Raw genomic sequence first — 27418 nt, forward strand, 5'->3', positions numbered from 1 at the left:
CGCGGATAATCATACTGAAAGTGAATCAGCAATTTCATCCGAACAGTGCCGGCCCACGCATCGTCTCAATCCCAGCGCTAGTCTGGCAAACTCTGACTGTACCCTGCTATACTACCACGTTAAGAGCTCGCGCTCAACAACAACAATCAGACATTATTCTAAACATTATCAATGGGCAGCGATTACTTTGGAATTCTACCCAGGCAGAACCAGAGGTAGCTGCAACATAGACACTTCGATGAAACCGATCGATGAATTTACTCTGGAATATTACACAAAATGACCATATTTTGGCATGTGACGATACAGGGTCCTCACAAGCTGGATACAGTGCATCTTAAAGAACTTTTGGGCTCTCGCCCTCATCGAATTTAGGCTATTATCAGTACGTACTGAGTCGGAAGATTCGAAACAGTGCATGCATGCTGTGGTATAACTGTTCTGTGAAAAATGAGAGACTAAGAATTTTTTTGCGATATGATAAATTATAACGTATATTGTTACTAATACTGTTGTATAGGAAAAGCAAACATTTTGGTTTCAAATGGTCTCAGAATGGTTGATAAGAATAGTTAACAGGAATACGAGATAATTGTTCAATTGATGTGATTCGACGTCATTTTTTTAGGGGGGGGGGGAGAGGGGTTAAAGTGAAAGTTGCATATGAGGCATTGAAACTTTTTACAGATAATGCCATATAAGATTAATTTTATGTGCAAGATGTAGCTACATTTGAGACATTTTGTTACTGAGAAAAGCAAATTATGGAACCAATGACAATACTAAGAAATAAACAAAAGCAAATGAAGGTGAGAAATACATACTAACAAATCTCATGTGGGAAAACCTCCCAAAAAAGGACTCACATCAGACATCCGAAATTTTATGATACGGTTTATAGTCCATTGCATATGTTTATGTGAACGACACTTGACTGACAGATTTTGGATAAGGGGAAGCTTGAAATCAAAATTACTACGCTAGGAAAATGGAATAACAAAGATGCTGACAAGCAAGTTTAATGACTTTATGAGCCATAAATCCATTTCTAATAGCGTTCTTCGGCAGTCTCCTGTACTGATTCTAGAAAAGACCAAAAGGATACGTCAGTTATGTGGTACAGAGCTCGTAAATATTTGGAAAAGAGCCACTAATGTGAGCTACAGAAAGAATGCACTACCAAGATGCATCAGTAGGTGAAAAATTGTCTGGAGCAGCAGAGACTAGTATAATGTATGGTAACGCAGGGCCAAAAATTTCAACAATAAGTAATTGTTATGCTTCCATTTTCTTTATAAGTGTGATACATACACGAAAGAAGAGTAAGTAGGAAAGTGAAAGCTTATATTTGAGATTCTCTCTATCAGTTGTCTCTCTCCAGTTCGAAATTATAGAGAGGAGGGATCAGCTATCTAATTTCTTATTGTAAAATATGTGGATTGAGCTCCTCTTCATCTGTCTTGTGATGCCCATGATTTCTTTGCACTGCTGGCACATCGGTACTTACAATGATCAACGCACATTACATTTTACATTAATCTAAGTTAAGCCACTGTAGGTCGGTTATTCGATTTACTTGCTTCGCTCATCAGATTCAAGAGTGCTCAGACATACTTTGCCTTAGTGGCAACTCATTAGAGGTTAAAAGTAGCTTTATGCAAAGCAAAGTGTTGCCTGTAAAATTAATTATAGTTACAAAACCTTAAAAAAAGAGTCATTAATACTATCACAAAACCTTTGTGTGCATTTTCTGTACAGAGATTATGAGTAAGAGTAGTGTCATTTACTTAGAAGGAGGAAGTATTTTTAAGGTATTATACGGTAAGTAGTGAAATAAATGTCTATAAACTAAGATGGGTTTTAGATAGGACAATAAATAAACAATACAATAATTTATCAAGAAAAGTCACTTTATTTACACCACTGCTACGCGCACGTCAGCAAGTAGGTGGGTAAATAAACAGTCATCTTGACAGCAAATGCATTCCTTAGAAGTAGTGCGTCTTGACGACAGCAGGTGCTGCGGCGTAGGCTATGGGGGCGTGGTAGGCGGGGGCGGCGTAGGCTACAGCGGGGGCGGCGTAGGCCACAGCGGGGGCGGCGACGGCGGCCTTGACGACAGCAGGGGTGGCGTAGGCCACGGGAGCGGCGGCCACCGCGGGGGCGGTGTAGGCGACAGCAGGCGCGCCCAGGAAGCCGGGGGCGGCGGCGGCGACGGCCAACACGGCGGCGAGGACGATCTGCGATGACAAAGAGTATGTGTGTAAGAGCAACTCCTTATCGCCACTTATCAGCGATTAAGTAGGGCAGAATAACGCCATTATTCGCAGGAGAAGGCAGTGATCTTGTTGTATTATGCAATGAGCAAACGGGTTATTTCCTGAAACTGTCTGGCTGACTAATACTGTGCGTCAGACTTTGACCTGAACATGGCCTTTGCTTTTCACAGGCAAGTTCTCTCCAAACACGACTGACGACCCTCCCTTATAGTCTCACTGCCGCCACTATCTCTTCTCCTACTTTCCACACTTCAAAGAAGTTCTCCAGCTTGCCTTGTGGGCACTTCCTCTTGCAGGAAAGGACGTAGCAGAGAAGGTGGCTTAGCTACAGCCGGGAGGTTGTTTCCAGGATGAGTTTCCACTCTGCACCACACCGTTTTCATCTGCTAGCACCATTCATATAAGGGCACACTCCAGAGTAAAGAAAAGAAAAATTTCGTGTTAGGGCGTAGCTCATGCTTTACATAACTCTTACAACCACTTAACAACTTTTCTCTACATCTACATCTACATCTACATTTATACTCCGCAAGCCACCCAACGGTGTGTGGCGGAGGGCACTTTACGTGCCACTGTCATTACCTCCCTCTCCTGTTCCAGTCGCGTATGGTTCGCGGGAAGAACGACTGTCTGAAAGCCTCCGTGCGCGCTCTAATCTCTCTAATTTTACATTCGTCATCTCCTCTGGAGGTATAAGTAGGGGGAAGCAATATATTCGATACCTCATCCAGAAACGCACCCTCTCGAAACCTGGCGAGCAAGCTACACCGCGATGCAGAGCGCCTCTCTTGCAGAGTCTGCCACTTGAGTTTGTTAAACATCTCCGTAACGCTATCACTGTTACCAAATAACCCTGTGACGAAACGCGCCGCTCTTCTTTGGATCTTCTCTATCTCCTCCGTCAACCCGATCTGGTACGGATCCCACACTGATGAGCAATACTCAAGTATAGGTCGAACGAGTGTTTTGTAAGCCACCTCCTTTGTTGATGGACTACATTTTCTAAGGACTCTCCCAATGAATCTCAACCTGGTACCCGCCTAACCAACAATTAATTTTATATGATCGTTCCACTTCAAATCGTTCCGCACGCATACTCCCAGATATTTTACAGAAGTAACTGCTACCAGTGTTTGTTCCGCTATCATATAATCATACAATAAAGGATCCTTCTTTCTATGTATTCGCAATACATTACATTTGTCTATGTTAAGGGTCAGTTGCCACTCCCTGCACCAAGGGCCTATCCGCTGCAGATCTTCCTGCATTTCGCTACAATTTTCTAATGCAGCAACTTCTCTGTATACTACAGCATCATCCGCGAAAAGCCGCATGGGACTTCCGATACTATCTACTAGGTCATTTATATATATTGTGAAAAGCAATGGTCCCATAACACTCCCCTGTGGCACGCCAGAGGTTACTTTAACGTCTGTAGACGTCTCTCCATTGATAACAACATGCTGTGTTCTGTTTGCTAAAAACTCTTCAATCCAGCCACACAGCTGGTCTGATATTCCGTAGGCTCTTACTTTGTTTATCAGGCGACAGTGCGGAACTGTATCGAACGCCTTCCGGAAGTCAAGAAAAATAGCATCTACCTGGGAGCCTGTCTCTAATATTTTCTGGGTCTCATGAACAAATAAAGCGAGTTGGGTCTCACACGATCGCTGTTTCCGGAATCCATGTTGATTCCTACATAGTAGATTCTGGGTTTCCAAAAACGACATGATACTCGAGCAAAAAACATGTTCTAAAATTCTACAACAGATCGACGTCAGAGATATAGGTCTATAGTTTTGCGCATCTGCTCGACGATGGGGTCTACAGCAGGCATCAGCTCAAAATTTGACATTTTCTGTCAGTAGGTACAAGGTTAAATGCATTTTTTTTATTTCTATTGATTAAATTGATTCACAATGAGCTCGTTTCAGCGGAAATGCCGTTTTCAAGTGTTCCTATTAAGATGCTATCTTATTGTATACTTAGATTTATGTATTTCATATTTAATATTACATTGTACTTACATAGAAAATACACAGATGTAAGTATACCATATTATAATATCTCAACAGGAACAGTTGAAAACAGTAATTCCTCAGAAACGAGCTTGTTGTGAATTAATGTAACCAACATGACTCAAATAAAACCATTTGCAGCTAACCTTGTACCAGCTGGACGAAAAATGTCATATGACCAGTTCAGACTTAATAGTTCAGATTTAACACCTCAGATTTAACACTAGAATACAATACTGTTGCTGCAACCGGTATCAGCTAGTGTCTCAGGAATTGTAACAACGCACAGTAGATGAAGTCGTTGTCAGCGTCAGAACTGTATTCTTGTGTTACATCTAATACTGGCCCGTTGCTACAACAGTTACATAATGTGTGATTTAGAATAGATTAAATGCGATATGTCGGGACGAATTAACCGTTTCCAAAATTCTATAAGGAACAGCACCAAGCTTATAATAATACTAGTTTTGATCCTCATAAGGAGTTATCACAACGGAAATGTTACGTCCTTTTTTTGTCACATTAATGCGTGCCTATACTCGTCTGAACATCTTGACAGTACACAACACTTTAACGCTGAGTGCGACCCACACTGTGGAAACACTGTTGTCGATGTCATGTGGTGAAGTGGTCCAAAGTATACTATGTGGGTGCTCCACAGATGACATTAGACTCACACATAGTAGCAGCCCCTTATTAATGTAACCACATTCAGTATGGAAAGTAATCATAAAAGATTAATTACTTGACAACAGTATCCATAATATTCTTTGTGGTCACTGATTGTATAAACATTTCAAACTTTTTGACCAGTGCTGCAATGATCGCATCATATGTAACGAGATGGCGTGGTCGGGTATATACATAAATTTCACTCAAAGTGACTGTGGATGCAGAAACCCACTTACATCAAGGCTGGATATGCATGTTAGTACTCGCGTAAGTAGAATGATCCTGAGTTGCAAGGTACAGTTGATGAGCTACGGTGCATAAATACATAGACCAGTCGCTTCATGGGGTGGTAAGCCAATATACAAGTAACACCTAATGCACTCATAGACAGTATCAAACATTCGGATGAGGAAAGTAGTATTAAAGACGTAAATGATTTTTGACATTCCAACAATTCCAAATATTCTTGACATTCTATGCCCTTAAACACTTGAAGTCTATTTATAAAGTAGTTATAAATAAAAAAAATTGGTATGTGACAAAATGTTAGCTATTCAGTGTGAACAGTATTCTCAGGTCATTGGTCTGATAAGTGGTCTGATCGTACATGAAACATCTCGTAGTTTCAGTGGTATGATTCAGTGCTTAGAAAAGCCACAACAAACTTAGGTGAAATTAAAGCAAAGACGTTAAGATAAAGAGTGCTAAAGGTATCCGACATTAAATGCCCAGGGTTGAGCAAATAGGTGAAAATACTACATTGACGGCATCTACGAGAGGAAAGAACTGTCTGATACGTGCCGGGAGGAGAAATAGAAGTCGAAACGGAAGACATGTGCGGTCCAGTATTAAAATCAGAGTTCAAGAGACTTTTGGAAGATTTACGATAAAAAAGGTGAAGATATAGGTAACATTCCATCAGGATTTCTAAAAATTCTAGGGTAAGTTGCAGTCAAACGGCTATGCAAGTTGGTTTGTCTAATCTTGAGACTTACCGTCAGACTTTCAGACAGATGTCATGCATCCAACCACCAATATAGCAAGGCAGATGTGATAACTAATTAGCGTAGACTATAGAGTGAGAGTAATCCAAAGAAAGACGGCGATAATGAGGAGTAGCAGAAATGAGTTAAACGCTAAATTTAACGTAAAAAAACTGATGACCACGAAGTAGACGACGTGAAAGAACTCTATATTGAAACAAAATAACTAGCACCGAAAAAGAGAGCATTCCTGGCAAAAAGAAGTCTTCTAGAATCAAACATCGGTCTTCATTTGAGGAAGAAATTTCTGTGAATGTACGTTTGTAGCACAGCAGTGTATAGATGTAAATCATGAAGTGAAAAAAACTGAAAAAAAGAATCCGAGCTTTTGAAATTTGCTGTTATAGAAGGGTATTAAACATTATATGGACTGATAAGATAGATGGAGGTTCATTGGAGAATCAGGAAAGAGAGAAGGATGTGGAAAACACTGACAAGAAGAAAGGCAAGAAGATAGGACGTACGAGGGGGTACCTAAGAGAAACCGAACTAGTTTTCTGGTGGGCAGTGTTTTTATAATACCGCGTTTTGCCACTAGGAGCACATATGGCGAAGATTTCAGAGTCGGTAAACCGAGTGTCGTCGCTGAAGAAGGTCAGGACTAGTTTCGACAGAGTTTATAGTGATAACTGTATTGTATGATTGTCGGTTTTGGAATAGCTTATTTTCGTGAAAAGAGTGCAGAAGCAAAATTCTAACCGGCCGCTGTGGCCGAGAGGTTCTAGGCTCTTCAGTCGGGAACCGAGCGACCGCTACGGTCGCAGGTTCGAACCCTGCCTCGGGCATGGATGTGTGTGATGTCCTTAGGTTAGTTAGGATTAAGTGGTTCCAAAGTCTAGGGGACTGATGACCTCAGATGTTAAGTCCCATAGTGCTCAGAGCCATTTGAACTATTTTTTGAGAAAAATTCTACTTTTAGCTTGGGAAAAGAGGAACAGAAGTTCTTGAAATGTTAGAAACACCGTACAAGGATGATGCTGTGGGAAAACTTAAGTGCTTCAGTGGTTCTTGCGTTTCAAAAATTGCGAAATGTCAGTTGATGACTACTCGTTCTGGTCGTCCTTTCAATTTCCGAACACATGAAAATGTTGAAAACATTCGTTCAGTTGTCAACGAAGATTGACGATGGACCATTGAAGAAATTTTGGAGCTGCCGGGAATTCCGTGGAGCAAACTGCGACAGAAGAGTTTGGAATGAAAAAGGCGTTTGCCAAATTCGTCGCCACGACTGCTGACTGCTGAATAAAAGCTAGATCGCATTGAAGCATGCTGAGTTTTGAAAGAGGAGTACCGAAATGAGCCAAACTTTTTTTTCAAAAATTATAACAGGTGACGAAACTTATGCTCCTATGCTTACGATCCTGAATCAAAGCAACAATCAAGCCAGTGGAAGACTTCAAATTCACCTCGCCGCAAGAGAGCTCGTCAGGTGAAATCACACATTAAAACAATGCTGATTTGTTTTTTCAATGTGTGAGGAGTTGTCCATTCATAGTTTATTCCGCAGGATCACACATTTAACCAGGGTCTCTACTTGGAAGTTTTGAAAAGATTGCAGAACAATGTGAATCGGTAGCGGCTTGATTTTTGGCAGTGAGGTGGGTGATTTTTCCATCATGACAATGCCCCTACTCACACAGCCGCCTCTGTACGACAGTTCTCGACCAAAAATGTTATGTTCTCTGTTCCTTACCCCTCCCCCCATCCCCCACCATATTCAGCTGAACGTGCCCCGTAAGACGTTTTCTGTTTCCTAGGATGAAAAGAGACTAGACAGTAAAGCGTTTCTATGATGTTTCTGAGGCGAAGAGAAAACGAGAGACGCGCTGTCAAGCATCACAAAAGATGGATTTAAACAATGTTTTGAAAATTGGACTGAAAGATTAGACATGTGTATAAGTGCAAGTGGAGAGTACGTTGAAGAAGATTGAAGGTTTGTGCACAAATGTGAATAAGTAAATTAAAAACATAAGTTCGGTTTCTTTTGGGTACCCCTTTGTGGGTTAACACATCAAGGAGTAATATCTGTTACTTAAAGAAACTGCAGAGGATAAAAATTGCAGGGAAAGAGTTGGAAAATAACTAGCAAAGAGACCAGGGACTTTGATGGTAGTGTTACTCTTAGATGAAGAGACTTGCATAGGAGACGAATTCGTGGCTGACCATGTCATCCAGTCAGAGGACTGATGAAAAAACGTGCATAGCAGCTATCTCTGGCGGCACTCACCAGCTTGTACATGTTGTGAGGTGTGGTGATGTCAGCGGCTGGCGACTACTGTGCCGGGACCAGTCTCTCGCCGGTTTTTATACTTGCCCACGGCCCCACCACGGACCTGCCTCATTGCCAACAGCCGAGCACTCTGCGTAACACCTTGCCGGATACGCCCATCAGGTGGGCCATACACGGTCGAACCCGGACAGCCACATCACTGCTCCTTAGCATACATGTGTGTACTTTTCGGTAGTGACACAGCTTCGGATGACTTGCACGCTGTTCTATAACAGGCGGCAAACAAAGCATAAAACGATGCCTTCGGAGGTTTTTGTTTGTTCGTACATCAGTTGTACTGAGTCTGTCATTTGATAGTAGTATGCTGTTCGATACGTTTCTCGATGCGAGAGGAGTCGTCCATTCAGAGTTTATTCCGCAGACTCGGGCAGTTAACTGAGGTTTCTACTTGGAAGTTTTGATAAGACTGACAGAGTTGATAGTAATATGTTGTTTTATACGTGTGTAATACTTTATCTGTGTTTCTCAAATTCACATTAAATCCTTAGTTCATTAATTTCTCACGATTTGCTCGTAGCGTTGTAAATTACGGAACCAGTTATCAAAACATTTTTTCACAGGTGCTAAAGTGAAGTTAGTTTCAAAGTGATTCCGTGATGGTGTTACGAACTTTCGGGGATAATGCAGAAGGATACATGTATCAATTTGAGATAAGGGACCTAGGTCGGGAAACGACGGAGTCGATTGTTATAAGCGAAAATCGTTCTGACACCTCTGGTAGTGGAATACTTGTACCCGTACTGTTGTTGCTAAGACTGTAGGGTGGGCAACTTTCAGAGATAGTAGTATGGACCAAAACAAAAATATGGTCTCTGTAAGGTAAGCTTTTGGTACTTGTTGGTAATAGAGCTGTGTTTCACACTAGGGAATATGAACAAGTGCTCACCCCTCTTAAGATATGCCTCTTAAGAGCCCTTATTTATTGGACGTTTTTTTTCGTTTTGGCCTATACTATCTCCACCAGAAATATGGGAACCAAAGACCTTACAGTGAAAGAGATGTGTTTCACAGTACCGAAGATGAACAAGTCCTCGTAGTTCTTAAATTACCAACTTTAGAGCCCAAGTTTACTACACCTCTGAAAATTGCCTGCCTTACAGTCTTAGCAACAACGGTACCGGTACATGTACTCCACTGTCAGAGGTATCAGAAGGATTCTCGCTTATAACTTTCGACTCAGTCGTTTTCGGACCAGAGTCCCTTTCCTCAGATTGATACATTTGCCTTCGTCAATCATCTCTGAACGTTTGTAACATCACCGTGGAATCATTTGTACAAAACGAACGGACACCGTCTAGCTATTTATCATTATTTACGTTACCTGTTTCGAACATTGCAGACGCCATCCTAGCGTCACTGGTGTCCTATTTCTAATTCACTACATAATCATACAAACTGTCAACAGATGTCCGAACGATCATGTTCTGCACGGAAGATGGCACTTGGGTCACCGGAAAACCATGCCAACGATGACGTCAGGACAACTATCAAACGGAGTAGTGCTCGCCGGGTATTCGTACATCCACAAGCCCTGTGTACACAGTCACAGAAGGTGCAGTATGGCACAGAGAAGACGCCTACCAGGCTCTCTGCGGTGAAGGATTATAGAAAGAATGGAAGCAGGTCAGTCGCAAACTCATGTGGCCCTATGGCTTAACGTGCATCGTTCTGTTGTTTCTCGGATGTGGCGACGGTTTGTAGAGGTCGAACCTGTATCTCGAAGACCAGGGCACGACCGATGAAGTGTGACATCAGAAAGAGTGGACCGTTATTTTGCTATAAAAGCACCACGATGCAACCTGAGTACTACGCAGCAGCTGGCATCTGACCTCGCAGCGTCCACCGAACGAGTTGTGTCGAGGCAAACGGTGTAGAGAAGTCTTCGACAGAGTGGGCTTTATTGTCGGAGGTCTGCTGCATGTGTGCCTCTGACCCGTCTTCACAGAAGGGAACCTCTAGAGTGGAATCGTCAATACGCCACCTGGACAGTCGAGCAGTGGGCAAATTTTCTTTTTACATATGAGTCCCGATTTGGTCTGCAGAATGATTCTCGAGATTTCGCTGCTCAAGGGAATGTGGGATACGATTTTGAGACCTGTATATTTTGGGAAGAGACCGATATCGAGGAGGATCGCTAATAGTGTGGGCAGGGATTATGTTGACCATCTGCTTGGGAGATGTATAAATGTTCAACTTGCAGGTGAAGCATATGCAATGAGCGTCTGTGACTCTGTAACCTATCAAGCGTGCAAGTAATAGGAAAAGGATCCTGCTGACTAAGATTCTGAAAACGTTTACACAAGTTGAAATTATGCATCGTGTTGACTAACATTCCCGATGAAGGAAGAAGAAGGATGTTCGTTCATACTCTAAGTCCAGAGAGCTAAATGCGCAAAGTGCCACTTATCTTTAAACTTGAAGGCCGGCCGAAGTGGCCGTGCGGTTAAAGGCGCTGCAGTCTGGAACCGCAAGACCGCTACGGTCGCAGGTTCGAATCCTGCCTCGGGCATGGATGTTTGTGATGTCCTTAGGTTAGTTAGGTTTAACTAGTTCTAAGTTCTAGGGGACTAATGACCTCAGCAGTTGAGTCCCATAGTGCTCAGAGCCATTTTTTTTTAAACTTGAATTTGTCAGTGACTCGGTGATACAAGTAATCATTGGAGCTGCAGTTCAATTTGTAATTATTTCGACACAAACAATAAACACTGATACAAGAAAGAATAAAATTGTCCATATGTGCTCCACGTGGCATACAAGGCCGCCAAATAAGAATGAATTGAACAAAGAGGAACCCTAGACCGTTAGAAACTCCTGGAGACATTTAGTAAACGAGCGTGTGATGTACTTAAGATGTCTACTGTCCGGATGCGTTAATGAGAAACCGATTCACTAACATCGTGGGCTGACTATCTGGCTGAATAACGAACTTTAAGTTTGCACACACATTCTTTTTTCTATTTCATCTGAGTGGTCTGATGCGGCCCGCCACGAACTCTTCCCCTGCGTTAACCTCTACATTTCAGAGTAGCACTTTCACCCATACGTCCTCAATTATTTGTTGGATATATTCCAGTATCTGCCTCCTGTACAGTTTTTAGCTTCTACAGCTCACTTTAGTACCACGGATGCAGTTCCCTCATGTCTGAAGAAATGTTTTTTCATCCTGGCCCCTCTTCTTGTCCCTCTTCGCTCATTCTGCGGAGAACTTCCTCATTCGTTACCTTATCAGTCCACTTAATTTTCAACATTCTTCTTTATCACGGTCTCACAAATAATTCGGTTCTGTTCTTTCGGCTTTCTCAGTGTCGACTCAATCCTGTACTCCAAACCTATATTCTCAGAAATTTCTTCCTCACATTAATGCCTATAATTGATGTCAGTAGACTTCTCTTGGTCAGGAATGCCCTCCTTGCCTGTGACAGTATTTTTTTATGTCGTCCTTGCTTCGTCCGTCATAGGTTATTTTTCTTCGTCTAGTTCGTGATCATCATTTTTTATGTAATTTTCTCGCTATTCTCATTTCTGCTGCTTCTCATCATTACTTTCATCTTTATTCGGCTTACTCTCGGTCCATATTCTGTACTCATTACACTGTTCATTCCATTCGACATTTTCTGTAATTCTTCTTCAGTTTCACTGACGATAACAAGGTCATCAGCGAAACTTATCATTGATATCCCTTCACCGTGCGTTTTACTTCAACTCTCGAACCTTTTTGTTTTCATTTCCGTCATTACTTCTTCGCTGTACAGATTGCACAGTAGGGATGAAAGACTGCATCCCTACCTCACACCTGTTCCTATGCGAGCACTTCGTTCTAGCTCTTCCAATCTTACTGTTCCTTCTTGGCTACTGTCATTGCTCCTTCTTGTTATTGAAGGTCTGATAGTTTCTACGTCATCACTCTCATTGATTCTACTCATGAACTTTAATAGTCGTTTGGGTGCCACAAGTCGTAGCATATGAAAGACCTGAAAATGCTGCACGCAGATATAGTTCCAAGCAGCCAAAATGCTAGCCGCATTCTGGCCGTACTTTTGTCAATCTTAGTATGAGGATGACCATCAGAAAGCGAGTTCGCAGAGTGAATCAGTCGTTCACAGCGAAAACGTGGAAGCAAAAGTTTGAGCCACTCTCAGACCACCACCCAATTACACAGAAACAGACTAGAAACAAGTTTCTGGGGAGGGCAACTACCGCTCAGAGACACTGTGAAAATAGAAAACACTCAACACTAAATAACAGCTCAAATTATCATAAATATTATAACAATAAAAAAAGTTGAGAATGATGAGGCGATTCCAAAAACCCGCATAGCTGTTTGAAAGTGCTTTATTCGCAACTGCCGGTTTCACATCAGTATAGATGCACATTCAGTTTTATCTGCTAAGAATACGAATCACTCTGTGAAATACAGAACCATAGGTAGTGTTGGGATTCAGCAAAAAACAGTGACAAGTACTAACTACGGTTATATTTTCATGAAGTAGAGGGACAATTACGGAGTCCCAGCACTCGGGAAGTTACCCACGTTAAGAGACAAACCACAATGGTGGGCAGTCTTGATAAGATTGAGTACACCCGTGACGAAGCAAGCTGCGATATTTTTACTTCCGCTCTTGTTTTGCCATCTGCCTCCTTAAAATTCATTTTTTCTCTACTAATTACCATTAACATACGTGAGTATAATCTTCATTTTCATAAAAGAGAAAGGTTGGCCCTCATTTTTAGAAAATGTAGCACCAGATGTAATTTTCTGCTTAGTTTTATGTATGTAATTGATTTTCTAATTTATTTTGACTATGCCTAGTTAGCATCTTTTGTTATATGGTGAAATCAGTAATTGTGTCGTAACTTAAGTTCTGCTGTTGACTTATAAACAAATATAAATTCTGTAATAATTATAAACATGTGGAGGAACCAATAATAGTGTTCTTAAAGGATCTCTTTGGCTTTATTCGGAAACGTTAGCAAAGCGAGCCCTTGATTAGTTCCAAAGTAATTAACAGTTTTGTCAAGAGTTCTGTTTGCACAACTATATATATTAATTTCATGATTTAAACAAATAATTCGGCTTAAAACTTGTAGTAGAAGAAACTATTAAAGGAACCAATTTCTCGATGTATTCATTTAATTTAATGAGTTAAATTTTAATTGTATTTTTTTAAAATTTAACTACAAACAATGTGTATTTTCAGCACCTGTTATTGTGAGTATATATAAGGGCCTGATTTTTGGTACAGAGAGAGTCAGTCCATGGCCGAGTTTCAGACAAGAAACCTGTGTTGGTTAGAACAGCAACAATGCATCAACTCAACTGTGAAATAAGTGTAACACAATTAAGCCGTGTGTGAAAACAATGACAGTGTCTGTTCCATATGTACCTTTTTATTCTTCAAGAACTGAGAATTATGTGGTTAGGCTGCCCATGTGTTTTCAAAAGGATTTAGTTCAGGTGCAAACGGAGGCCAGTCAAGAAGAGAAACCTTATTCTGCTCGGTTAAGCATTCTTGCACCATTGCTGACATGTTTATAGGAGACTATCTCTGCTGCAAACAGATTGCTCCCTCAGGAAATAGTTGTCGCACTGATGGGACCAAAAAAATGGTTCAAATGGCTCTGAGCACTATGGGACTCAACTGCTGTGGTCATAAGTCCCCTAGACCTTAGAACTACTTAAACCTAACTAACCTAAGGACATCACACACATCCATGCCCGAGGCAGGATTCGAACCTGCGACCGTAGCAGTCGCACGGTTCCGGACTGCGCGCCTAGAACCGCGAGACCACCGCGGCCGGCTGATAGGACCACAATATTACTCATAGTATTGGTATACTGGGCAGCATCAAGTCGACCGTCCAGTCTGTGAAGCATTCCAAGTCCTAAAACGAATGATGCACTTGCAGATTTAATTTGCGATGACAGACTATCAGTCTGTTAACGGGTAACATGAATGAAACTGTATGAAGTCTTCTTGTAGAAGTAGCAAACAGCAATCAGTTGCCAATTCGAAGGTTTATTAAAACTCCTTTACCATGGTTTCAATGTTTATAAAAACGTCTTTTTCAGAAGGAAATATAGACACCAGGATTACATGTTGTGGCAGAGGTATATTAAAAATATAGACGACAGGCGTCAGTCAAATATAAAATTTCACCTTCATAATAAATTAAAACCAGCACAACACTGTTGGTTTTGTATATTTATTCCTTTTGTACTAGCTGCTCATTGATGAGGAAGTACTATATGACAACAACCAGCCGCGCGGTGTAGCCGAGCGGTCTGGGCGCCTCGCCACGGTCGGCGTGGCTCCCCAGTCGGAGGTTCGAGTCCTCCCTCGGGCATAGGTGTATGTGCTGTCCTTAGCATAAGTTAGTTTAAGTCATATTAAGTAGTGTGTAACCTTAGGGACCGATGACCTCAGCATTTTGGTCCCGTAAGACCTTACCACAAATTTCCACTTTTCAACAACCGCGCTGAGTGTTTTAATTTATTATAGACTTGAAATTTTGTATCTGACTGACGCAACATATAATCCAATTGTCTGTACTTTCTTTTGAAGAAAACGTTTCTATAAACGTTGAAACCATGGTAAACATGTTTTAACAGATATTACAATTTGCAACTGATTGGTTGTCTACTGTTTCTACAAGAAGACGCCATTCCATGGTTATTGCTCCAGGCATTGAAAAAACCTTGAAACTGTATTAGGAAATTAGCTGCGCGTCATCGAAACGTGTTTCAATTGAGGGCTTCAAAGACAACAAATTGTTGAACCAGAAAAATGGCCGGCCGGAGTGGCCGTGCGGTTCTAGGCGCTACAGTTTGGTGACGAGCGACCGCTACGGTCGCAGGTTCGAATCCTACCTCGGGCATGGATGTGTGTGATGTCCTTAGGCTAGTTATGTTTAATTAGTTCTAAGTTATAGGCGACTGATGACCTCAGAAGTTAAGTCGCATAGTGCTTAGAGCCATTTTTTAGCCAGAAAAATGTGTCCCTCATAGTGCAGCAAAAATTGAAATGGATTCGAACATTATTCACTTTTCATACCTCACCCCAGTTCCCAGAACTCCTGAAGACAGACGTTGACTGTGGATGTTGTATCACAGACACAGTCCCTTTGACTGTTCACAGATGTCACTACATCCGCCCAAAAATGTAGACAACCATGCATGAGAAGCGCCTATTACACGGAGGGGGTCCGACAGCGATCAGTTCCAGTCATTCCACCAGGATGGAGGTACATAGCTCGTGTTTCTCTAGTTCAGCCATGCCTAACAGTCAATACCGCGGTTACATTGCGTCCGCATTGTTACTTTATGCTAGGAAAGGCTCTCGAACAAGGGAAGTGTCCAGGCGTCTCGGAGTGAACCAAACCGATGTTGTTCGGACATGGAGGAGATACAGAAACACAGCAACTCCCGATCACATGCCTCGCTCAGGTCGCGCAAGGGCTACTACTGCAGTGAACGCTACCTACGGATTATGGCTCGGAGGAACCCTGATAGCAACGCCACTATGTTGAATAATGCTTTACATGCAGCCACAGGACGTCGTGTTACGATTCAAATTGTGCGCAATAGACTGTATGATGCGCAACTTCACTTCCTACGTCCATGGCGAGGTCCATCTTTGCAACCACGACTCCATGCAGCGAGGTACAGATGGGCCCAACAACATGCCGCAAAAGAGCTTGCTCCGCTTCTAGCAGTGGTTTATCAAAGGTTGTTGGAACAAGGAAGGGCACAAAGCGATGGGAAAAAAAACACAGATCATTCCAGTTTTCAAGAACATTTGCCGAACTGATATACTTAATTATATGCCTGTATCGTTGACATCAATCCGTTGTAGAATTATGTAACTTATTCTTTGTTGACGCATTGTAACAATATTGGTGAATGAACATTTCCTCTTTTAGAACCAGTATGGATCAGCAATGTTGCCAAACACGCTCGCTCCGTTCCTCCATGAAATTCAGAGCGCCGTTGACGGAGGCGACCATTTTGATGCCGTGGTCGTTGACTTTCGGATGGCCCCTCGGTACAGGTCCGCACCTGAAGTTTAGTGAACAAATTAACTTACAGGGTATGGGATCAGATTTGTGACTACGTTCAGTACTTTCTAGGAGACAGAATTTAGAAATTTCTTCTTAACGGTGAAGGTCCGACAAAAAAAAATGTGGAAAAAGACCAATAACACATGGCCTGTGTTTTCGTCTTAAAGACTTGATCAACATATCTTGCAGCATGGTTTTCCTAGGGATACTATGATGATGACACATTTGTGCTGAAACTCTTTCAATAATAATAAGCGTGACTACAGAATTAGCATGCTGACTTTGCATATCTCTTGCTTCTGTACTTTGGCAGTCCGAAACAGAACCTCTGCAAGGTGAATGAGCACCTGTCTCTACATATTCGTGTTCTTTCCTTTCACGTTCCTACTTCCTTCCGTCCGCCCTGTTCGAGTGAGACAAGAAGCCAAAGGGAGCATAATTTGCTCCAGTGCAATCAGAGTCGTAGAAGCTGGTGTGGTCTGGTGTATTATTGCCAACATCTTGGTAGGCAATGCAGGTACGTCGCTGAAACGCTGCTTTTGCGTGCATAGTAGAGTGCAGTTGGTACCTGTCCCCGTACCCTAAGCCTGGTCCGAACGTTACGACAGTGGGAGCAGCGCGGCTGTTTTTCCAGTTGGGCAGCTATGGTGTGGATGCTTCTAGTGAGCGATCGCTTCATTTTCGGACAAAGATCCGCGGCCGTCATGTAGCCAACTCGAAGTTCAAGTTCCAAATTGTATATTTGGTAGAGATCATGTTAGTTACGGCACGATCGAGTAAGTTATCATATGACTCGAATGAAAATTCGTGTGAAGTTTCATATTTTTGAATAGTTTTCTTTGTGAATTATTTCCTGCTATTGTGACTGTCAGCGAACCACGTGGGTCTTTACCGTTCTCTCACCACGTTATGGGCATAATAAGAAAGTTCAGTAATATCCAAGTATGATGTGAAATTCTATTGTTCTTAGATAGTTTTCTTTATGGGCCATACTTTAACCTCGATGCACAACTCGAACGCATTGCTGTTACTTAGCAGTCCATGGTTCTTCGAGGTTGAATAAATCATTACCAGAATTATGTGACTGAAGTACATCAGTGGAAAGTTCGTGTTAGAAGCCAGTTTGCGCACATTTTCTTCTCTTCGGTCGCCGTCGAAATCAGGTTTACAAATGTGGTATACTGGAGTATAAGCACTCTCAGATCCCGCCGTCGGGTTCCATATCGTAGTATCTGGTGCAGGCTAATGTTGAGTAATTTTGTGGACATCTACAGGTGGGTGTCCGAGGAAACGAACGTTTGATTTTGGAGTCCATGCGTAATTATCGCTCCCCCAACCGAGACCAGCACTGCGCAAGGTTATGCGAATCGAAGTTTTCCAGTTTTAATTCGCCTTAAGGGATCACTATTGTTGTTAATATTCTTTGTGAGTTACATAATTGACTGAGGGAACGTGACCCCGTAGTATAACAGGTGTTATCTGTTGGACCAATAAATCAGCTCAAGATTAAGAGCAGCAAGTTTATATGATAATTCTAATCATTTTCTATCTCCACCACATCCTCTTCGTAAACAAGCCCAAATCGCTATTTTTAGTGACAAAAGTATGAACAATCCTGTCGGAGGAACATCCCCATCTGGGTATTACAGCAGAGGTTGAGCGTACCCTTCAGTTGCTAAGTTATTTTTATTTAAAACATGACAGGTTTCGGGCTCCTATACTCCCATCAACAGGTATTACAACTTTGTGCTGTTACCCCGAGCGGCGCAGTGGGCGAATACAAGACGCGGTGTATCAGCAGCGAGCGCAGGGAACGGAGTGGCTACTGCACTTTTATGACGACACTTTCTCAAGCCTTTACAAGCCTGGCAGATGAACATCCGCGTTATCCGTTGCGTTACTAAGTTATTATTAATCATCGTTTCACATCTTTTATCGGGCCAAGCCTTTTCTTCTAGGCTAAGATCCCTGCTACGCATTTCTGGACTGTGGATGTGGCGTATGTAAATATAAAACCTCTGACGGTCTTGGCAGCAGAAATATAGTAAAGCCAAAGAAAAACAGCGGACATATCACACATCTACAGAACAACATTGTTTTTCTGACACACTCTATGTACCGAATCACTTTTCGTAATGTTGCATAGACTCCTTTTGCTGCACATGTTAGCGTAGATAGGAATATGTCTTTCTTCCCAAAATGGCAGATCGAATATCCAACAAAATATTTGAGGAATTTGAGACGCCATAGAGTGCATACACGATGCAGTTCCTGCATATACATGTACGGACTCTGCAAACCTTCGTGAAGTACATGGAAGAGGGTATGTTCCATTGTACCCGTCATTAAGCCCTTTCCGTTCAATTTACGTATAGAGTGCAGGAATAGTGACTGTTTGAATGCCTAAAGTGGAGTAATTAATCTAATCTTCTACTCACGATCACTATGGTGGCGATATGTAGGGGGTTGTACGACATTCCTAGAGTCATCATTCTAAGTGGATTCCTGAAATTTTGTCAGTAGGCTTTCTCACGATAGTTTACGTCCAGCTTCAAGAGTTTGCCTGTTCAGTTTCTTCAGTATCTCTGTGACACTCTCCCTCAGATCAAACAAACCTGTGATCATTCGTGCTGCCCTTCTGTGTATATGTTGAATACTCCTGTGAATCCTATCTGGTATGGTCCACTCACTTGTGCAATATTCTAGGATTGGTCACGCGAGTTCTTTGTAAGCAAACTCTTTTGGAGACTGATTGCATTTCCGAAGCTTTCTACTAAGAAAAGGAAGTCTGCTACCTGCCTTACCCTCGACTGAGCCTATATGATCGTATTTTTTCGTTTTGTGAAGTACACAGTTTTACGTTTCTGAACATTTAAAGCAAGTTGCCAATCCTTGCACGAGTTTGAAATCTTATGAAAGATTTCATTGAATATTTGTGCAGTTTTCCAGACTGTACTTCATTACAGGCAACTACATCATCTGTGAAAAGCCTGAGGTCACTGTTTATACCGTCCGACAGGTTATTAGTACATAACATGAGTAACAATGGATCCATCATGCTTCCCTGGGGTACAAACGAAGTTATCTCTTCATAGCTTTTTTTTCGTGTCATTTCGGCTCTCTACACAGTGTCATTGTAACGTAATTCATTAAAACGGATTAGACAATATGAATAAGTGCAATACAAAACGTAAAAAAAATTATTGCTAGCTGTCGCTTCTTTTATTGCTTCAAAATTCGAGGTTTGATATTGTATTTTTCATTTTCTTGGTGCACAGTGTATGGTTTTACGTTTCTGATGAGTTGAAGAAAATTGTTTTGGACATTTTACTTCTCTGTAAAAATCAGAAGAGTGAATAAACAAAAATTAAAATAAATGGTGTAAATAGTGATGTAAATAGTGATGTAAATCGCTTATTTACTTTAGCAATTGCGTAATTCCAAATGCGTCGTTTTTTCTTGACACTCTATACAGTGTCATTAATTAGAACATAGATATGACAGAATGAATCAGTGGACAAGAAACGTAAAAAAATATTGTTGGATGTCAAATCTTCCAGTAACCGAAAAAAGCGTAAATAAAGTGGAATCTGAACTGTGTCACAGTGGCGAAAAAGTACGATACTCTTGCTCCTTACATATTTATGCTAATTTCAGTTTCAGGTATCAGATTGTTAATATGTCTATAAATCACGTAAGCGAGGTTTCACGATACTTATGAAGGTGATCTTTCTCTACCAGCGAAGTAATATCACTCAAACTGCACTAAGCTCTGTGCAGGCTAAAATGCTTCGTTCCGAGATCATGTGACTTGAGCTGTATGAGATCCGGACTGAATTCGTGTTCTCCGCATAGGAGAAGATATCTATACTCCATGATTAGGTTGCGAGTCACCAAAGATTGACCATGCCAGTTCTGTAGTGCATATACACATTTAGTACTACAGAGGGGTCCAAAAAAATGTATTCATTGTTTAAAAGTCCATAACTTGCAAACTAATTGACGGAAATGTCTCATTTGTGGTGAAAGTGTAGCTTAAAGTCCAACTTAAAGATATCATTGTAGGTGTTCGAAATGGTCACTGTTAACATCTACACACAAACGATGCCACCGAACTGCAGCACAAACTACTGACTCCGACGTGTTCAGTTGGATATTTGCACATGAATGTACGATGGATTCTCGAAGTTCATCCAATGTGCGTGGCTTTTGTCGATAAACGACGTCCTTTAGTGTTCCCCACAGGTAAAAGTCCAGAGGAGTTAGGGCTGGGGAACGTGTTGGATATTCCACAGCTCCTCTACGGCCTATCCATCTTCCTGGTAGATTTTGTCAAGATACGCCCTAACACGATTTTGGTAGTGGGCTGGGCATCTTGTTGAAAGTAAACTCTTCCGCCTCCATACAAGTCTTGGATGGCAGGTAAAATGGATGTCTGAAGCTTCTGAAGGTACACCTCGCCGGTAACTGTGCCGTCAAAGAAGAATGGCCCAATTAAGCCCCCGTAAGACAACCCACACGACACATTTACTCCTGGGAAATTCACGGCTTTGTCTACATGGACGTTCGGATTTTCGGCGGCCCAGTAGATGCAATTGTAGCGATTTACTGTACCATTGAGTTTGCACTGTGCCTCATCAGACCACACAGTCATCTCTGCGAACTCTTCATCGTTGCGCACCATGTTAGTAAACCACTCGCAGTACTCCATTCAACGATCTGGGTCGTGTAGCAATCGTGGCATGTAGCACTTCCACTTCGCTGTCTTCAAAATTCGCCGAACACTTGGGCGACTCACTCCAATTTCACGGGCACACTGTCGCACAGACTTCTGTGGTGAGCAAGTGAATTGTTGTAACACACGATGGGAGTTAGCTGGACTTGTTACTGTTACAGGTCGTCCAGATCGTTGTTTGCGTACACCTTTAACACAGCCTTCGGCTTCGAGTTTGTCTCGAATGCGACGAATTGTTAAACGTGTCGGTGGCTCTGTTTGATATTCATTTCGCCATTACCTTTGAACCTCATTAATGTTTTCGTACTTAAAATACCACTTCAAAACTGACTTCGTTTCATCGAATGTAAGCCTTGCGCCAGCCATGTTTACTCGAGTATCTAGGTGCAACTACGAACAAAACACTGACTATCTGGCGACTGTCATCTGAAAAAACAAAATAGCGCAATACAACGCTCGTGTGGCGATTGACGGAACTACAAACTATTACACTACCAAAGCATGAGACAACTCCGTCAATTAGTTTGCCAGATATGGACTTTTAAACAATGGTTACGTTTTTTTTGGACGCCTCTGTGTTTCGTTATTTGCTATCCGTCCCGGTGTTGTAATTCTAACGTGCCAGCAGTGTAATTTCTATCGTTTACACTATTTGCGGACCCTTACCCGGAGCTAAACGCACAGATAAAGTGTCCCAGGACAGGGCACGGGTGGCCTTTGTCTCTGCCGCAGGTCCGCGCGCGTGCGCAGTCGCGTGTTCCGTGCGTGCCACGAGCGAGGTGACGGGCGGCTGCTGCTGCCGGCAGCAACAGGTGTGGCCGGCCAGGTGCGCGTGGGCGGTGGAGCAGCGGCCTGCCGGCACCGCCGCCGCGCCGCCCACACGCCGATCACGAAACACAGCGCGAGCGCACCCGTGCCCGGGTAATCCGGCAGCCAGGCGGCGCGCTTGTAATTCCCTTCCATACATTTATGTACATCCATTCCAGAGGTCCGAGCATCGATGCAACGGGCTGTCCAATGCAGACGACGTCAAAGCTCACCTATGCCATTATTACCAGATGCAGACCAGTGGAATACTTGGATCATCCCACTACCCTAAAATCCCGATATTACTCAACTGCTATTCAGCAGCTAAAAAATGTCAAGATATAACGGCATATTTCGAGCACAAATCACCAAAAGGATTACACAACGAAGTACGGCTGAATCTAGAAATTACATCAAAAGTGACGCTCTCTCGCAAAACAGAGTGCAGAGCGACATGTGCATACGAGAGGTAGTCTGAAAGACTTAATCACCTTCTTGAAATAAAAAGTTACTCCTATAACTGCCCAGGTAATGATCATATTCCTAGACTTTTCTGCAACGCTAGATTACTGCCTTCGGTTAAGATCACCCTCGTTCAACGTTGTTGACACGATCGTGGTGTATATCGACAATGTCCATTTTGTGGCTGTGTTGGTGGTGGTCAATCTGAGAACTGGTTTCGTGTAAATTGCCTGAGAAAAGAACCGGAGGACGAAACGAAATGAAATACGTCTGACCTAGAGAAGAGGTGGTGTGATTTCAGTGGTTACATTTTCGCGACCACTTTACAGAGAACTTGGAAGTTTGAGCCTACTTATCAGCATGACGTTACACCCCTCTATGCCCCATATGCACTCAGCAGTCGGCTGGAGTGCGTGTCATAAAGACGCTGTTTTCTTTCTTGAGGCAAGATGACCGACAACTGTTGTAACTTGTCCTTGTCAAGGACACTGGCACTGGGGCAGACTTGTCCTTCTGAGCTGTTTCCACACATTTTCTATCGAGGACGTATCTTACTATCTTACTGACCACGGACGTACCTCAGAATCACACAGACAGTTCGTAGAGACACATGCCATGTGTAGACGAACGTTGTCCTGTTGGAAAGTGGCACCACAATAACGTCACATGAGAGGTGGCATATGAGGAAGCAGGGTGTGTGACGTACTCTTTTCCCGTCAGAGTTTCCTCAATCACTATCAGCTATGACCTGAAGTCATACCCGGTGGCTTCCCATACTGTGCTGCTAGGGGTAGGACAGCTGTGCCTCGAAAAATTTCTATCATGAAAAAGCTACTATTAATTTATATTGTTATACATTATAACTGGGTGTACTCATCCTCAATGTCTTGTTCCGCCGCTGCAAGTCGTCCCGTGCTACAAGTTGTCTACTGTACTTGACTGTTAAGTCAAAATAAGCAATATTTACAACTTTTTGTTTCAGATAACTTTATTTTAACTCAAAAAAGACGTACATGTTACGTGCACAAACTCATCTCATACAGTGATCTCCTCTGCTAACATGGCTGCCCCTATACATATGATTCCAAACAATCCTCATCCTCGGTATTGTTAAAAAAGGGTTCTTTAACAAAATTACAATTAAAGCTCTCAATTTAAAACCAATGACGCATTTCAACAACTACAATAGCTCTTGTAGAGTAAATACAAAATTGAATTTTCAAGTTTACAATAACTTAACCGTGTATAAATGGCCGGATATGCTGTGTTAACAATCCTCGTACTATTTTTATTAATTAAAAAAGGTTCATGGTTCGGGGAATGTTCCTATCAATTACAGGACCTACACCCTTCAATAAAATTATAATAGAGTAACTGGTTTCTTTGTATCCATTCCACAAGTACATGTTTACCTACACCCATACGTAAGAAATTACTGTTTATGGTCGAAAAATACGTATTTTTTAAATCGGTTGCAATGGACTGTTACGTTTCAGCCTCTGCAGAATACTGGAAGAATGTCACTCACTGACATCTACTGTTATGTGGTAGTTACCTAAAATTGTCACGCAAGATATATCGTGATTTGAAGTACTCATCAACTTGGCCAGAGTAGTCGATCTCTTCATCATAACCACAGACACGATTCAGGTCTATCAGTGACCCACCAGCTTATTCTTTCTTCTCTTTCCTCCTTTCATTACGGTGAGACCTTTGTTATTTTCTACAGACATGAAACATATAAGCTGGAAGGGGCGACGTAGAAGTACACTTTAAAGGGCAAGGCGAGGCAGTAAAAGTATTCAGCGCTGAAGGCTGACATTCAGCGCAGATAGTCCAAAGCAGGATTCGCTTCACCCACCCCCACACTCTGGGCAGCCCAGGGGACCAGCTATCTGCAAAAACACATTAATGTACGTGACAGTGGGATAATCCTTTTAGGAATGATAAAAATCTAAGCCAGGTCCAGCCTCCCAGAGGCGTAACAGCCTGAGAACAATATTTTGCCTTGTCAGCCACACCACAGAAGAACGTTCGTTTGTAATTTTTATAACAGGCCTCCCAATTAATTCACAGTATTTGTTTCTGTAAAGCACGCACTTCTTCGCTTATGTCTACATGCAAGTCTTTCTCCTTGTCAGCTTCATAATTTTGACATAGAGTGGGAGAGGTTTTCTGGCTTCCTCCTCATGCCGTGGCACCATTGCTACTAAAAGCGAAATAAGAAGGAGCAAAATTTTGTTTAACTTATTTACAAAGTCATTACTGGACAGAACTCGCAATTTCTGCTGCTATTGCTCGGCTAATTTCCTACTCTGGCAGAAAGAGTTAAGTTTCTGAAAATTAACACCGAGTACATTTGCCGCTGGGGGATCGAAGAATAAACGTACTTGAAGGCCAATGGTCGAAGAGTAAAGACTTGTAAACATATTCGATTTTCTGTCGTAAATTCAATTTAGTACTGAACACAAAGGTTGAGCTGGGATATGCAATGTTTGTTAACTTTCGTCAGCGTCTTACTGCACTTTAATGCATGAACCATTCTGGCAGTCATTGGGCATATCCAGGAATTATTTTCATAATTATGCTTTTATCCTGTTCACCCACCTGCGCCAAGGTTGTATGCCACAGTTATGATCCCTTATCCATTATTAAATGTTCATTTGCTTATCTCAGTGGCTAATTTGTATGTCGGTGTTTTTTGGTAATAAACTTGATTGTTACAGTGACTACTTGTTTCTTTTGTATAGATGATTCTTCCTCTGTTTAAAGTATCCATGTGTGGTATGTAGCCGTATTTAAAAGCTTGTCTGGGCCACCCTAAAGAATTATCATTCAGTAAGACTTTTTCATTTGCACAGCATTGCCTCTTCAACAAAATCTGCATGATCTTATGGAGAGCTTCCCTTCTCTGTGGCTCAGAGCGAGGACTTAGTGCGTCGCAGGGGTACACTAAACAGCTCAACCATTACCCCACACTATCTCCAGGTCACCGTCACACTTGCCGACAGTGTTAACCTGGGGTAGTGCAGAACCGTGATTCATCACTGAACAAAATGCGAGGCCATTCACCATCAGTTCACACTTCCCAGACGTGGACCTTCCCGAAACACAGCCAAAAGGTCGCAGGATGACGCAGTATGTTTGTTCTCCGATGACAGACACAGTTGTGAAGGAATTACGATGTGGGTGGTATAGAATACGACGATTGCCCTTGTGGTGATCAGATGTGTATGCCTGCCTGTACGTTCCCATGTCGTTCAACGTCATGTCAGGCTACTATCACAATGAGGCCCTTTTCAAACAGTTTCGGTGCTGATAACAAGTATATGGTATGTCCGTGTCCTTTATGATGATCACTCAACTTTGACATCTGACAATGTCTTCTGGGTGCAAATTATTGAAAACAGGACATCCTTCTCTGAATTTAACTGAAATTATAATCGACTGATGTACACTTGTAACAGCCATACAGTGATTGTCAATATTTGCTATGCCTTCCATTTCGAGTCCAGTTTCTTCTTCAACCACAAGAAACAGTTCCTCCCCTTTCTAGAGGCCTCCAATCTACTTTTTCTATGTATCTTTTCTCTGTGCTGCCTTTACCAGTGGTATTTCTCTTGCACTCTCAGTGATGACGCCTTTCCTTTTAATTTCATCGAATGCTGTTTTATCCCTTTCTGTATGTTGAATCAGTTCTTCCGACGACAGTTTCTCTTCTTTTCTATTTCATGGTATTTTTCGTGGAGCCATTTAGCCTTGACTTCCTGTTTATATCATTGCTAAGTGTCTTATAGTGCTGTAATCCTGATTTTTCCTGAACATTTTTGTACATCCTTCTTTCGACGATTGATTCAGGTAAAGTGCCTCACGAAAAATGTGGAGCACTCAGAAAAGAGAGTAGAGTGCAAGGAAACAAAATGAAACTTCACTGGTGTAAGAGTACGTGATTGTGTTTTCAGTGATTATAAAACAGAATCAAATTTAGAAATAACTTGGCGGTACGAGCTCACTTATCAGTATGACGTTGTAACCCCTTTGGTCTGGATCCATGCACATAATATACAACCAAACGGCCGTTTCTGAAGCATATTAACACAATTATTTTCGCCGCTTGTGTCTCTAATACTTCAGTTGTATACTTGTGGACTCAGAATTGCTGTGTGAGTACTTATAACGGACGCTGAGACTAGTAGAACTCACCTTGAGTAATTCCACTTGGAAATCTGTCGTTTCATAAATCGGTTTCCAGTCGCAAAAGAACAACTATTTACTATATTTGATTTGGAAGTAGATTTTCTGGATCTGTGTATACAAAATGTTTCAAGGGAAATAAAAGTATTTTAAGAGATTGTAGTACGCATGTGTAGTATTCCTTGGTTACAGAGATGCAGCTGGTTGCAGAGATGTGCTTGCAATTCGCGTGTTAGTGCTCCAGTTACTGTAGGTTGGAGCATGCCCTTGTGGTTGGGTGGTTGTGGTGTAGTACACTCCATGTACGGTCTGTCACCCTGATGCACGTGTGTCTGCTTTACCTCTTGAATAATTTCCGGACCTCTTGAACAAATTCCGGACGGTGAGGTGAAGGTTATTTAAAATTGTTGAAAGATTGTTTTCATAAAAGGTAATAAAGATTGCTGTTACACGTTGCATGTTATAAACTTTGCTTGATGGCAGTGTATGCTATCTGCTTGCTTACGTAAATTTTCAGCAGAGGAATTCGTAAACTTTAAACACAAGAATTCGACTGCCAGAATGTGTTGCAAAATCCGAGCGCGAGGAAGCAGTTTGAAAGTACCTATCTGGTTCCTTGTCTGTTTGAACATCAGTAATGACAGCAATGCTGACTAAATTCAACAGTATGAATCATTAATCTTTTAAACTGATAAATTAGCCCTGGAAGAACCCGATGTTCCCCTTTTGTATTATTTAATTTTGGCTTACATGTTGCACAATGGGAACACCGTGACAGTACTCTTGGCTAATGAAAGCGTGTCGCGTTTGCTGAGATATAACTAACTACTGAGACGCCCCTCATGCAATGTGTCCTCTTT

At 42.0% G+C, this 27418-nt stretch overlaps 1 protein-coding gene across 1 annotated transcript; it reads right to left on the reverse strand.

The window, feature by feature from the left end:
- Window positions 1-1892: 1892 nt before the first annotated feature.
- On the reverse strand, window positions 1893-8296 carry LOC126253443 (cuticle protein 16.5-like). The gene is made up of 2 exons (XM_049954789.1): window positions 8240-8296; window positions 1893-2240 (listed from the first exon to the last, which is right to left on the reverse strand). Exons 1-2 carry the CDS (start codon window positions 8249-8251, stop codon window positions 1989-1991), a joined length of 264 nt encoding a protein of 87 aa, XP_049810746.1. The 5' UTR covers window positions 8252-8296; the 3' UTR covers window positions 1893-1988.
- Between the last annotated feature and the right edge of the window lie 19122 nt (window positions 8297-27418).

This window comes from Schistocerca nitens, chromosome 4 (assembly GCF_023898315.1).
Source record: "Schistocerca nitens isolate TAMUIC-IGC-003100 chromosome 4, iqSchNite1.1, whole genome shotgun sequence".
NCBI classification, from domain to species: domain Eukaryota; kingdom Metazoa; phylum Arthropoda; class Insecta; order Orthoptera; family Acrididae; genus Schistocerca; species Schistocerca nitens.